Source organism: Sinocyclocheilus anshuiensis, unplaced genomic scaffold (assembly GCF_001515605.1).
Source record: "Sinocyclocheilus anshuiensis isolate Anshui unplaced genomic scaffold, SAMN03320099.WGS_v1.1 scaffold292, whole genome shotgun sequence".
Classification (NCBI taxonomy): domain Eukaryota; kingdom Metazoa; phylum Chordata; class Actinopteri; order Cypriniformes; family Cyprinidae; genus Sinocyclocheilus; species Sinocyclocheilus anshuiensis.
The window spans coordinates 167,073-180,091 of NW_015555757.1; the positions used below are offsets into that span (position 1 = coordinate 167,073).

General features: G+C 38.2%; 1 protein-coding gene across 2 annotated transcripts in view; it reads left to right on the plus strand.

Moving 5' to 3' along the window:
- The first annotated feature begins 635 nt into the window (after positions 1-635).
- LOC107673935 (sodium/potassium/calcium exchanger 3-like) overlaps positions 636-13,019 on the plus strand; it is an 85,819-nt gene continuing 73,435 nt past the window's right edge. The window contains exons 1-2 of one of the 2 annotated variants that reach the window (XM_016467768.1): positions 636-1,067; positions 2,693-2,822. In XM_016467768.1, coding sequence (XP_016323254.1) covers positions 1,023-1,067; positions 2,693-2,822 — 175 coding nt within the window. In that variant the 5' untranslated portion in view covers positions 636-1,022. Of the gene's footprint in view, positions 1,068-2,253; positions 2,823-13,019 lie in introns of those variants that run through there. The other variant, XM_016467769.1, reaches the window with a different exon arrangement.

Here is a 13,019-nt window from a genome sequence, read left to right on the forward strand (position 1 = left end):
TTGTGGTATCACCTGTGCACCTCACAACCCTTTTGTATTGATCTGTTTTGTCAATAAACCCTTGTTACTCACACTGCAATTGGGTCCTCCTTCCAGATCCCTGACAATAACTGAACACAGGTCTGAATGTATGCTAGTGTGGTTTCATTTTACTTTTTACTTTATGCTGTAGCAAAAAATATATATATATTTTTTGCTTTATTTTAATTTATATTGAAACATATCACATATCAAATTGATTTAACTATTTTTGAGAACAGAATTCACACACACACACAACTAAATCTAAGACTAAATCTAAGGAAATCACCATCCCAAATTACTGCCAGAGAAAATACATTTTGGACGTTTGACTCAAAACCTTATACTTACCTAACTACAGTGACAAGTATACTTGGTCTAACCTATAGTATTTGCGGCGCATGTCAATAAAATAAAATTTTTGAAGAATTCTAGTTTGACAGTAATTCAGCATATATCTTATCGCATGTATTGGCTAATAAACCAGGAAAATGCTACCAATGGAGGGTGGTGATGAGCAGAGGGTTTTGTTTGCGGTAAATCAGACTAGCTCCTCCTTTTAAACCCACCAACAACTGCCCCTCATTCTAGCCCACCTCTCTCTCTCTCTCTGTGTGCATGGACTTCATCCTAGGTAGTTCACCATTCGAACCGCTGCGCTCCAATTTCTCCGTCTCTCTCGCTCTCTCTCCCCGACTGCGTTCACTTCCTTACTTTAAGCCCTCACTCTCGCGCTCTCTCCTCCTCTACATCCTCAATCTCTCAGCAGCAGCAGTTTGTGTCCTGAGAGAACTGGCACCAAACTGACGCATCCATGGGGCGCGCGCAGCATCTTTATTTCCCCACGTTACAATTTGAGGTCATATAGGCTAGGTGGAACATTCACGTCAACGCAGCAAACACACTTGAGTCGTTCGGCGTTTCATCTTCCGGCTTAAAACTCTCAGTCGCACCATATCTGCTTGTATTTGTGACATTTGTAGCTGTGTTGAACTGTGGTGATGGATGGGGATGCGTGTGTTCGCGTGTGGACTCGACCGCTGCAAGTGATGCTCCAGCATTCTTGTCTTGCTCCTTGTTTTTGGATTTGGTCTGTTTTTGTCTTTTTGCTTTTATTTTAGTATTAATTTAGTTCTCTTAGTCCTGATCTTTTATTTTCATTTATTGGTTGATATTTTAGTTATTCGTGTTGGTTTAATTATTTTTACCTTTTTTATTAGTCGTTTTGTTTATTCTAGGGCTGCATGATAAATCGCATGCTATTATTTAACTCGCATCTTGTCAGTAAAGCCGGTTCAGTAATCAGCGGTAAATCTCCATCACCTGCGGGCTTTCACATTGAGCAGCATTAACTACACAGAGCCGTTGTTCACTGACGAGTTGAGCAAAACTGACCTGTCCTGTCCACTGGTTCCCTTGCCTGGCGTCTGGGGTGCTTCAGAGTTATGGTCAATAAGTATCTGAGCTCAGCTCTCTGGTGCCTTGCTCTGGTCTCTCCACCGGCCTGGTCTTGCCGCCTCCTCTGCTGCTATAGTATTCTGCCAGTTGATGTCTGAGGCTGTTCCAGTGGCCTTCCCTAGCTATCTCTGTTTTCTGTGTTCCTGTTGTGGTATCACCTGTGCACCTCACAACCCTTTTGTATTGATCTGGTTTGTCAATAAACCCTTGTTACTCACACTGCAATTGGGTCCTCCTTCCAGATCCCTGACAATAACTGAACACAGGTCTGAATGTATGCTAGTGTGGTTTCATTTTACTTTATCTTTACAGCTGTAGCAAAAAATATATATATATTTTTTGCTTTATTTTAATTTATATTGAAACATATCAAATTTTTAATTGATTTAACTATTTTTGAGAACAGAATTCACACACACACACAACTAAATCTAAGACTAAATCTAAGGAAATCACCATCCCAAATTACTGCCAGAGAAAATACATTTTGGACGTTTGACTCAAAACCTTATACTTACCTAACTACAGTGACAAGTATACTTGGTCTAACCTATAGTATTTGCGGCGCATGTCAATAAAATAAAATTTTTGAAGAATTCTAGTTTGACAGTAATTCAGCATATATCTTATCGCATGTATTGGCTAATAAACCAGGAAAATGCTACCAATGGAGGGTGGTGATGAGCAGAGGGTTTTGTTTGCGGTAAATCAGACTAGCTCCTCCTTTTAAACCCACCAACAACTGCCCCTCATTCTAGCCCACCTCTCTCTCTCTCTCTGTGTGCATGGACTTCATCCTAGGTAGTTCACCATTCGAACCGCTGCGCTCCAATTTCTCCGTCTCTCTCGCTCTCTCTCCCCGACTGCGTTCACTTCCTTACTTTCAGCCCTCCCTCTCGCGCTCTCTCCTCCTCTACATCCTCAATCTCTCAGCAGCAGCAGTTTGTGTCCTGAGAGAACTGGCACCAAACTGACGCATCCATGGGGCGCGCGCAGCATCTTTATTTCCCCACGTTACAATTTGAGGTCATATAGGCTAGGTGGAACATTCACGTCAACGCAGCAAACACACTTGAGTCGTTCGGCGTTTCATCTTCCGGCTTAAAACTCTCAGTCGCACCATATCTGCTTGTATTTGTGACATTTGTAGCTGTGTTGAACTGTGGTGATGGATGGGGATGCGTGTGTTCGCGTGTGGACTCGACCGCTGCAAGTGATGCTCCAGCAGAAGAAGATCAAAGCGCGGAGGAAAAAGCGCAAGGAGTTGTTCGGAGGACAGATGTGCTTCGTGGGGCTGCTGCTGTTGGCGGTGTCCTGCTTGTCCAGTTTGGTCGAGAATTCCGGTGAGTTTCGGTTCAGGATTTGTCAGGAATGCGTGTTTGTGAAGGCGGAGGGGGGTAATGGAAAGTTTTACGGGAGAATCATACTCGCACTCTAAACTGTTTTAGTTAGAGAACCGTACTCGCACGGAGTCAAAGGGAAACATGCAGAATCACACTGAACTTTTCAATAATATATGGTTCTCTAAAACTGTTAAAGTTTACAGAATTACACAGCTGTTTTAGATCGTACACTGCTTAAAGAGTCAGATAGCCTACACTCACCGCCTTGAGATGCGTACTTAAATCTGTTAACTATTTTAAAGAATCGTAATTACACAATTAACACTTTCAGAGAACTGTATACTAGCATATACTAGCACTATGAACTGTTTAAAGAGCAAAACGTAACTGCTAGAAAACTGTAAACCATATTAACCGCTGTCAACCATACTCACACAATGAGCTGTTTTTACTGTTAACTATTATTATTATAAAGAACCGTTCTCACAATGTTAACCATGTCAAGGAAAACCGTACTACCATTAGAGAACTGTACTCAACCTGTTAACCATATTAACAGCCATACTTACTCTATTAACCGTTTTAGAGTGGTGTAGTTATTGTTAACTCTATTAAAGAAACATATATGTAAGTATACTTACAATATTAACTGCTTCGGAGAAATGTAATAGCACTAGAGAACTTAACCGTTTAAGTGAAACATACTCTACAATTAACTGTTGTAGAGCACTGTACTCAAACTGTTAACCACATTAACAGCCATCCTCACACTATTAACCATTTTAGAAAGGTGTAGGCCTACTTAAGACTGTTAACTATATTAAAGAACCATATATTTACAATATTAACCGTAATAGCACTGGCTAACCTAACTGTTTAAGTGAAGTATACTCTACAAATAACCATTATAGACAGCTGTACTCACACTATTAACCATTAGGGTGGTGTACTTATGACTGTTAACTATTTTAAAGAACCACACTCACAAAATTAACTCTCTAATCAATTTTAGAGGACTGTTAACCATTTAAGTGAGCCATACTCTACAATTAACTGTTCTGGACAGCTGTACTTATACTAACCATATTAGAGAGGTGTACTGATGACTGTTAACTATATTAAAGAGCAATACTTTAATTACTTTAATTTAATTACAGTTTAAGACAGCCATACTCTCACAATTAATTCAGAGATATCCATGTACTCGCATTATTAATAATTTTAGAGAATCATACTCACACTACAAGCTATTTTAGAAGTCAATCATACTCACACTGTTAACTGTTTAATTTCACCTTTAGATTCATTTTACATTCAAATTATAATCTTGTTAGTGTTAACAAGATTGTGGTGTTGATGCATTGAGTGGATTGCTATGAACTTCTGTCTTTAATAATAGACTGATCTGTTGCAAGGCAGTTTTCCCCTGCAGTGCTGATAAAGTTTGTGTTCTGATCCATAATACATGGATTGTAGTAAGTCTGTGGTGGTTTACCCACTGATTCACAAGCACTGAAGGAATTCATTAGTACTGAACATAGATTATTGTTAACTGAAACAGGGATCACTGATGATCAAAATCATCTACTTATATTATAACATTATGTGCGTCACTAATTTGTTAAAACTTTAGCCAGGACGATGTGGCAGTCACTCTCACAGACAGTAACAGTGTCTGTACCTATTTTCTCAGGCTAACATGTTAAAAGCACTTTATCACTTATGTTTATGTTATAGCGGTCAGGACTTGAAGGTTTCTCCTTAGAAGTTGCCAAATATTAGCATAGAGGCTTTTCTTATCAGCTTGTCTAGATTTGTCCGCTCCCTCATCCACGATACCATGCAATCTGAATCCATCCACATACACTACACTCCATCTGGCTGTTCGTATCTTTGCAACTCAGCACAAAAATAATGACTCTTCATAATAATCTTACTATTAAATGTATCTCTCTAAAAGCCATTCAGTCTTTGTGCATCTGTCATAGTACCCTGACATCATACAAAACAAAAAAATGTTTCTTATGCTCTGCATGTTCATTTAAGAGCACCGTATTTGTAGATAATCTTGTTGTATAACTTAATTTTGACAACTGTGTACATTAAAGCTTTTGGATGTAATGGATAGCGTATTTCATTTACATATACAGTGGTTTAATATATAGAAAGATGCTCTTTTGCAAATGCCAGAAGGGAAAGCAAATGAAGAGAAGTGGAGAGAGCAAAGAATTAGATTTGGAGGGAGGAATAGAGAATGATGAAGGCAGGGAGAGCTATGCCGAGAACCTGCCAGCCAGCACAGACACTGATATGAAGTGACAGCTCTGTCAGTTGCTGACTGGCTCTGACAGACATGCTGCCTGCATGTGGGCCAACAAGTCGGGCCTCTGAGCTTCTTTGTTGTTTTCTGAGGTTATTTATTTATTTATTTATTTATTTGTCCTTTCTTTTCATCATTTCTCATGTCCCCCATTTTCTCTCTCTGTTGCTCTGTGTTTCTCACTGTCCTTATCTCTTTTGCACTATTTGGACAGGATTAGTTTTTCAAACGGCTTGAGTCAAATTATTAACAGAGGACATCTGTGATGTCATGTACTGATTCAGATGGGATTTGGATCTCTGTAGTTTTTTGGATTTCTGTCATTTTACCCAGAGAAAGTCTAAATCCATAATGAAGGTGCACCAGATAGTGATATAGCTCTAGTTATGATATTAGACAAGTATCATATAATTAATGATTTTTAATAGAGCCCGACCGATATGGGTTTTTTGGGGGCCGATGACGATACCGATATTAGGGAGTAAAAAAGACCGATGCCGATATGTCAGCCGATATTCTTTATGTGTAGGCTATATTATAGTACAGTATAGTCAAAACTTTGGACACTTTTCCCATTCGTTTGTGTCCAAACTTTTGACTGGTACTGTATATAGAATACAGTATATAGCCTACATAAACATAATATATATACATAAACACATTTTTTGCAATGATAACTCAAATGTGGTGATCAAACACTTATAATGATGTGACAAACATAGGCCTATGTAGTGGAGGCAGGGTATTTAACATTTTAACAATAAACTTTATTATACAAAATGAGTCTGACATCAGTGCACTTAACAGTAAACTTCACTTCACTTATTATAAATAACTTAGTAAATTCCGTTTTTATGACTGGATTCCGCGATTCCGTTCATGTTAGGGCCCTACTAATGTAGCAAACTAATATGATAAGCTCATTGTTATGGTATAACTTTTAAAACAATAGAACAACATATAGTCACCTCAATATTAAAGTATTTCAATATTTCAGCCTCAGTATTTTAGATGATTTCATTTTAATGTCCTTGGTACTGATTCACATTCCTGAATCTTCAGTCCTTTTGTCACTTGTGAACATGGAACTATGGACAATAGAACACCTGAAAAGACTGGTTCTCAGCAGAATGACTGAATTATTTTCAATTGAATGAAAGTCATTGTGGCGTGACAGACTGCCACAGGTGTCTTTACATGTGTATAAACTGTAGGGCTTCAGTTTGAAACAGTACAGTATCACTCTGATCTGTTCTCAGAAGGTCATCTCTTTGTCCTTCTTTCCTCTTTTCAGCTGTGAATCAGAGCTCAATTACACTTTTTAGTTACCCTATCAAGCCAGTGCTGTATTTTCTCTAAATCTTGCAATCACTGACCATGTATTTGCCTGTCAAATTTCAAACTTAAACATTGGTTTTTCTGTGCTACACTGCATTACAACAAAATAGTTTCTTACACTAGCACTAACTTAAGCTTGCAGGCTTTCTCCCATAACATTAATTCTCACAGTCTTAGCCCTGGATGAAAGCTCCAAAATGTAGTGTAGATAATGTCTCCATTCTATAGGTGACCTAGCTGCTTAATTGATTTTTGCATAGCTTTCCAAGTAGGGTTACTTCTTGTTGTTGTTGTGCTTCTCTCTCTCTCTCTCTCTCTCTCTCTCTCTCTCTCATTCTCTTCTGACCAGCTCATTTATCATCCACTCTGGCCCACACCTTACTAGTCTCTATTTGGAGCAGAGCAGTTCATTATTTTAGCTAGTTTTACACCACGCTGGGCCACGAGCCTGACAGCAAGCTAGTCCCAGATGGATGACTTGAGACGGATCAGTGCCGTAATTGTAATTCTATACTGTGCAGACAAATTGAAGGTTTAGAATATGTGTGAAATGTCAGAGGCCTAACAGTGTTCAGGTTACAGATTTGTGGCCATTGAAGCCCATGCACAGGTTATTAGGTGTCACTGACTGAAACAATTGGTGTAAATTAAGTCTTCAAGGGATATTAGGACCATATCGATTATCACGAGGTTTTTGATTTATTGGTCTTAGTCAGTAATGGATACATTTATCAGCTGGTATCAGATATTTAATTTTGAATGCTGCTTTTCAATTATTATTTATTTTTTGGATCTTATGTTTATGTTATAGGGATCTTACTTTTCCCATCATCTACTGTACTATTTTCAACAAAAATTGCAACAAAAATTTAACCAATATTTGTTGAGCATTTTCTTATGATGCAAGTCCCAAGACTTTTTTAACAAACATGTCTGCAGTCTGTACTGCGCTTTGTGAAATTCACTATAACTTGAATTAAGAAATTAAACTAGGTAACTATGTAGGGCAAGCAAGATACTGCCAAACCAACAAGGGCAGGTTTATGCAGGAATCACAGCTTTTCCAAATGTAAACATCTAAAATGAATAAATAATAATAATGAATAATATTTTTTATGAAAGCTCCAAAATGTAGTGTAGATAATGTCTCCATTCTATAGGTGACCTAGCTGCTTAATTGATTTTTGCATAGCTTTCCAAGTAGGGTTACTTCTTGTTGTTGTTGTGCTTCTCTCTCTCTCTCTCTCTCTCTCTCTCTCTCTCTCATTCTCTTCTGACCAGCTCATTTATCATCCACTCTGGCCCACACCTTACTAGTCTCTATTTGGAGCAGAGCAGTTCATTATTTTAGCTAGTTTTACACCACGCTGGGCCACGAGCCTGACAGCAAGCTAGTCCCAGATGGATGACTTGAGACGGATCAGTGCCGTAATTGTAATTCTATACTGTGCAGACAAATTGAAGGTTTAGAATATGTGTGAAATGTCAGAGGCCTAACAGTGTTCAGGTTACAGATTTGTGGCCATTGAAGCCCATGCACAGGTTATTAGGTGTCACTGACTGAAACAATTGGTGTAAATTAAGTCTTCAAGGGATATTAGGACCATATCGATTATCACGAGGTTTTTGATTTATTGGTCTTAGTCAGTAATGGATACATTTATCAGCTGGTATCAGATATTTAATTTTGAATGCTGCTTTTCAATTATTATTTATTTTTTGGATCTTATGTTTATGTTATAGGGATCTTACTTTTCCCATCATCTACTGTACTATTTTCAACAAAAATTGCAACAAAAATTTAACCAATATTTGTTGAGCATTTTCTTATGATGCAAGTCCCAAGACTTTTTTAACAAACATGTCTGCAGTCTGTACTGCGCTTTGTGAAATTCACTTAAGAACCACAAATTTAATTTGCCTCTGACAAAACAATTGTCTTTTTTCTTTTTTTTTTCTTTTTTTCTTCACAATTTGTGAAAAATTTGTAACATTTGTTTTTTAGTGTAGAATACATTTTTTATATCATAATTTATTAGTTTTAAACCAACGAAAAGATTTTTGGCCAGAATTTAATTTTTGATCATTGGATTCCTAAAGACTTCTGGAGGTTACCAAATGGTAAATTAGTTAAAATTAACAGCATGTTATTGTCATTTTTCAGTAGGGGAATATGTTGTTATGGTCATTGTGATATCTTTTGACAAAATTTCCGTCAGCTTTAAAATATACTGACTCTGTGGTTTAGCTTTCACTTGAGCTGATGAATGGAGCCAGTAATGTTGTTGTCTGGGGCAACATTACCTTTAAAAGCCATAGCTCTCTCATTTTTAACATGATAAATGCAAACTTTAGTTCCTGTTATTTCTCAGTAGTCTGTTTACATCATGAAGAGATTCTTGTCCATTAATAGCGTGCAAAATCAACAGTATCATACAGATGTTATGTAGAGGACCAACAAAGTAAACAATATACACAGTAACCTCGAGAGTATTTGCACATGCAACACAGTTAGAAATGTGTGAATGCCATTTCATTATATAACAAAATGTCAAAACAAATGTGGCATTTATTTGTAAAGAAAGATAGCACAATCTCACTTCACTAGCGAAATACTTAAAAAGGAAAACTCTAACATCATTTGTTTGCAGATGCCACCTGGTTTGATATTTTGAGTCTAATTTAGGGTGTTTTCACACCTGTTGATCGATTGCTTTGTTCCGAAACAGGGATTAAAATTATTACAATGTTGCTTTTTATTCTTGGTACAGTTCGCTTTCACAAGGCAAAGTTTCTAAACGGACCAAATTTGTTAATACAAGTCACGCGCGAGTAAACTGTTGTCTCATTGGTCAACGTTTCACGGTTTATTTTCCGGGATTACACTTAGCTGTCACGGCTGTCATCTGTCAGGATGGAACAACAACAGCTTCGCGGGCTTATTGTTGTTGTTTTTTGTAGCTGTCGTTATATTAATTTATAATTTTGAGCAGGAGTCCAGGATTCATCAGGAAAACATTTTTAAAATGCACCTACTAGGTCACAATTTTCCAAACGAACCGAGCTAAGGGGGGAAACGCGCTACCCAGTCAACACGTGAGATCATGCGATGATCACATTGACATCACACGATCCTCATACTGTGATCCTCACGGTGTGAGTATCATTGTGAGATCAAATTGTTGACTGGGTAGGTTCCGAAACAATGGGCTAGGTGTGAAAGCACCCTTAATATAGTTGAAAAAAGTCCAAAACACTCCACCAAAAATCATATGCGAGATAAAAGTTTACTGAGAAGAACAAGGCAACAAGGCAAATGTTTCGGTCACTTATTGATCATTTTCAATGCCAAGCTAACAATGCTAGAACTAGAAGCCATCTTCTAACATTACCATTGTCCATTGTGAGTTCTAACATTGTTAGCTTGGCATTGAAAATGGTCAATATGTGACCGAAACGTTTGTTTTGTTGCCTTGTTCTTCTCAGTAAACTTTAAAGGCACAATATGTAATTTTTTTGCCACTAGAGGGCGCGTATTCAAAACAAACAAAGAAACAAAGGCATAGTTAGATGACGCCGTGACTGAGTGTGGAATCATGGGAGTTGTCGTCTTCATCATGTATTAAAGATTTATTAACGTTGTAGTATGAAGCAGAGTGAGGCGGAAAGCCGGCGAAGCAAAACGAGCCCGCTGAACGTGCGCGACACAGGGCTCAAAAGCAGCAGAGCTTTTATTATGCCACAGTCGACCGCTTCCGCTCCTTCCGGAAAGCAGTGGAAGTAAGCAGCGCTGTTTTATCATACTAGATACATTTGAACGTTCTGTTATAATGCTACTCTGTGTGGTCGTCACCTGTCTAATAAATTACACAGCATATTAAAGCGTCTTTGGTGTTTCAATGTTTTCTACAAAACAAAACCGGAAATCGATGGTGTATGACATCATTGGCAGGCGACACAATGACACTATAGACACGGTCCATGACACTAGTTAAAATTGCTTATTTCTCTGGATTTAAACATTCTTCGAAACATTTGGGATAATGTAAGTACACAAGTCAGCAAAATATATAAAACTGTTCTAGTGGTTTTTGGATATTTTAATAAAAAAATCTTACATATTGTGCCTTTAATCTCGCATATGATTTTTGGTGGAGTGTGCGCACTTTTTTCAAGTATTTTACTTTGTGGGAAACCTTTTTAGTCTACACACCTCGGTTGGATTGTTTTGAAGGCGCTTTATGGCTGCTTTCAAGTCTAATTTAATGAAATTCCAACATTAAGTGTGCCTTACATATTCAAAAGTATCCATTTATGGCAAATGTATATTACGCATCAGAATGAAGAAGTTACATTGTTATTGACTGTGCGGAGCTGTTTACAGAAGTTAACATAAACCCTGAACAAGATGTCTGTGTTGGGCTCTTGAGCTGGACTGTTTGATTACTAAACATATAATCAGAAATAATAGAAATAAAGGTGGAGTTTAAGTGGTGCAAAGATGACAGAAGCATTATCACAAGTGTGTGGTCAGCAGCTGTTTATATAGCTGAAAATATTAAATTTTCCGTCAGCTTTAAAATATACCGACTCTGCGGTTTAGCTTTCACTTGAGCTGATGAATGGTGCCAGTAATGTTGTTGTCTGGGGCAACATTACCTTTAAAAGCCATGCTTACACACCAAACCAGCCTCTCTCTACATGCCTTTGACAGCTAATCATTCACAATTCTGTTTGAAACATGGCTTTACACGTTAAAGCAGAGTCTCGGCACTACATATACACAGCACAGGCTGTCGTTTCTGCTGAATTTCTGAGATGGATTCACAATGAATAAAAATCATCCAGTCATTTGATCAAGTGTGAAGAGCAAATAATGGCTCATCTTTCAGTACATCACAGTTGGCAATTAAGCTTCCCGTTCAAACACTGATTACAAAAATCATCTCAACACAGTCTAAATGTACTGCAGGAGACTCAGTAAAGTGAATATTTCAAGCTTAAAGAGGCACTGCACATATTTTGAAGGCTAAAATATCTTTTTTTTTAGCTCTCTCATTTTTAACATGATAAATGCAAACTTTAGTTCCTGTTATTTCTCAGTTGTCTTTCAGGAGATTCTTGTCCATTAATAGCGTGCAAAATCAACACTGTTTATATCGTACTGGTGTTGTGATTGGCAGGATTAGATAAATGTGCTCTGAACTTTCATTAAGAAGTTCATAGAGAGAAAACATCATCTAATTCTTCATCATCATGTTCAAATGATGTAAACATGATCCATCCATTCATGATGATCCATTCATGCTCTCAAAATAAATAAATAAATAAACAAATAAATCCATAAAAATAGGGCACAATGTACTGCATTAAAATGAAGGAATTTCCTATATTGATGTTTACTGGTGTTTTACCTGTATTTTGAATTTTGCACTGCATTGGATAATGGATAATGTCCTGGCAGAAAATTACCAGTACTTTTTTTTTTACAGTGTTAAGTGTAGAAAATCAAAATGTAATGCATGCTTAAAAATACTATCCAGTGATTGCTTATATAGCAATGGTAGCACTGTGCATCAAATCAAAAACTGTGCTATTAAAGACAATTCCAAGGTAGATTTACTGAATTCAGGAATCCATTTTCTCAACATGTTGAGCAGCACTGTCTCAAGATTTTTTTTCTTCTTTTTTTTTTAAATTATGACAAAAATTATAATTGTCGATTATTTCCTTGGAATTGTAATTGCAATTATTAATTATGATGATCACAATTTACATTGAATGATGTTAATACAATTGTTTGAAGCAACTGCTGCCATATTTTTATATGAAAATAAACAAGCTAAAAAACACTCTCAAACTGTCACGCTCCGCTACTGTGAGGAGCATGGAATGAGGAACGAGGAGACGAGGAGTTAACTTCAAACACAGAGACTTTAATAATACTCGAGGAACCAGGAAATCACACGTAGCAGGGAAAGACAACATTCAATACCGGACAGCAAACTAAGAACGGGAAACACTTTAAATGCATAGGACATGACGAGGGGAAGACGAGAAACACCTGGGATCAATAAACATAATAGGAACAGGAAACAGAAAGGACAAAATATGAGCATGGAGGGAGAAACTAGGACACGGGGAACAAAACACAAGACACAGGACTGACATTACTCCTCCCTCCCGGAAGCCACGCGCCCCACAACATCCAATGGGGGGGGGGGCACTCTGGAGGCCCCTCAGGACAGACACGGGACGGCAGGCCTCCAGAGCGGTACCCGTTCCGGGACCCATGACGGATCAGGCAGTTCGGGGCGCCATGGTGGAGCAGGCAGACTAGGAAGCCATGGCAGAGCAGGCAGACTAGGAGGCCATGACGGAGCAGGCAGACTAGGAGGCCATGGTGGATCAGGCAGTTCGGGGCGCCATGGCGGAGCAGACAGTTCAGGAGGCCTTGGCGGAACAGGGAGCTCGGGGAGCCATGGCGGAGCAGACAGTTCAGGAGGCCATGGCGGAACAGGGAGCTCGGGGAGCCATGG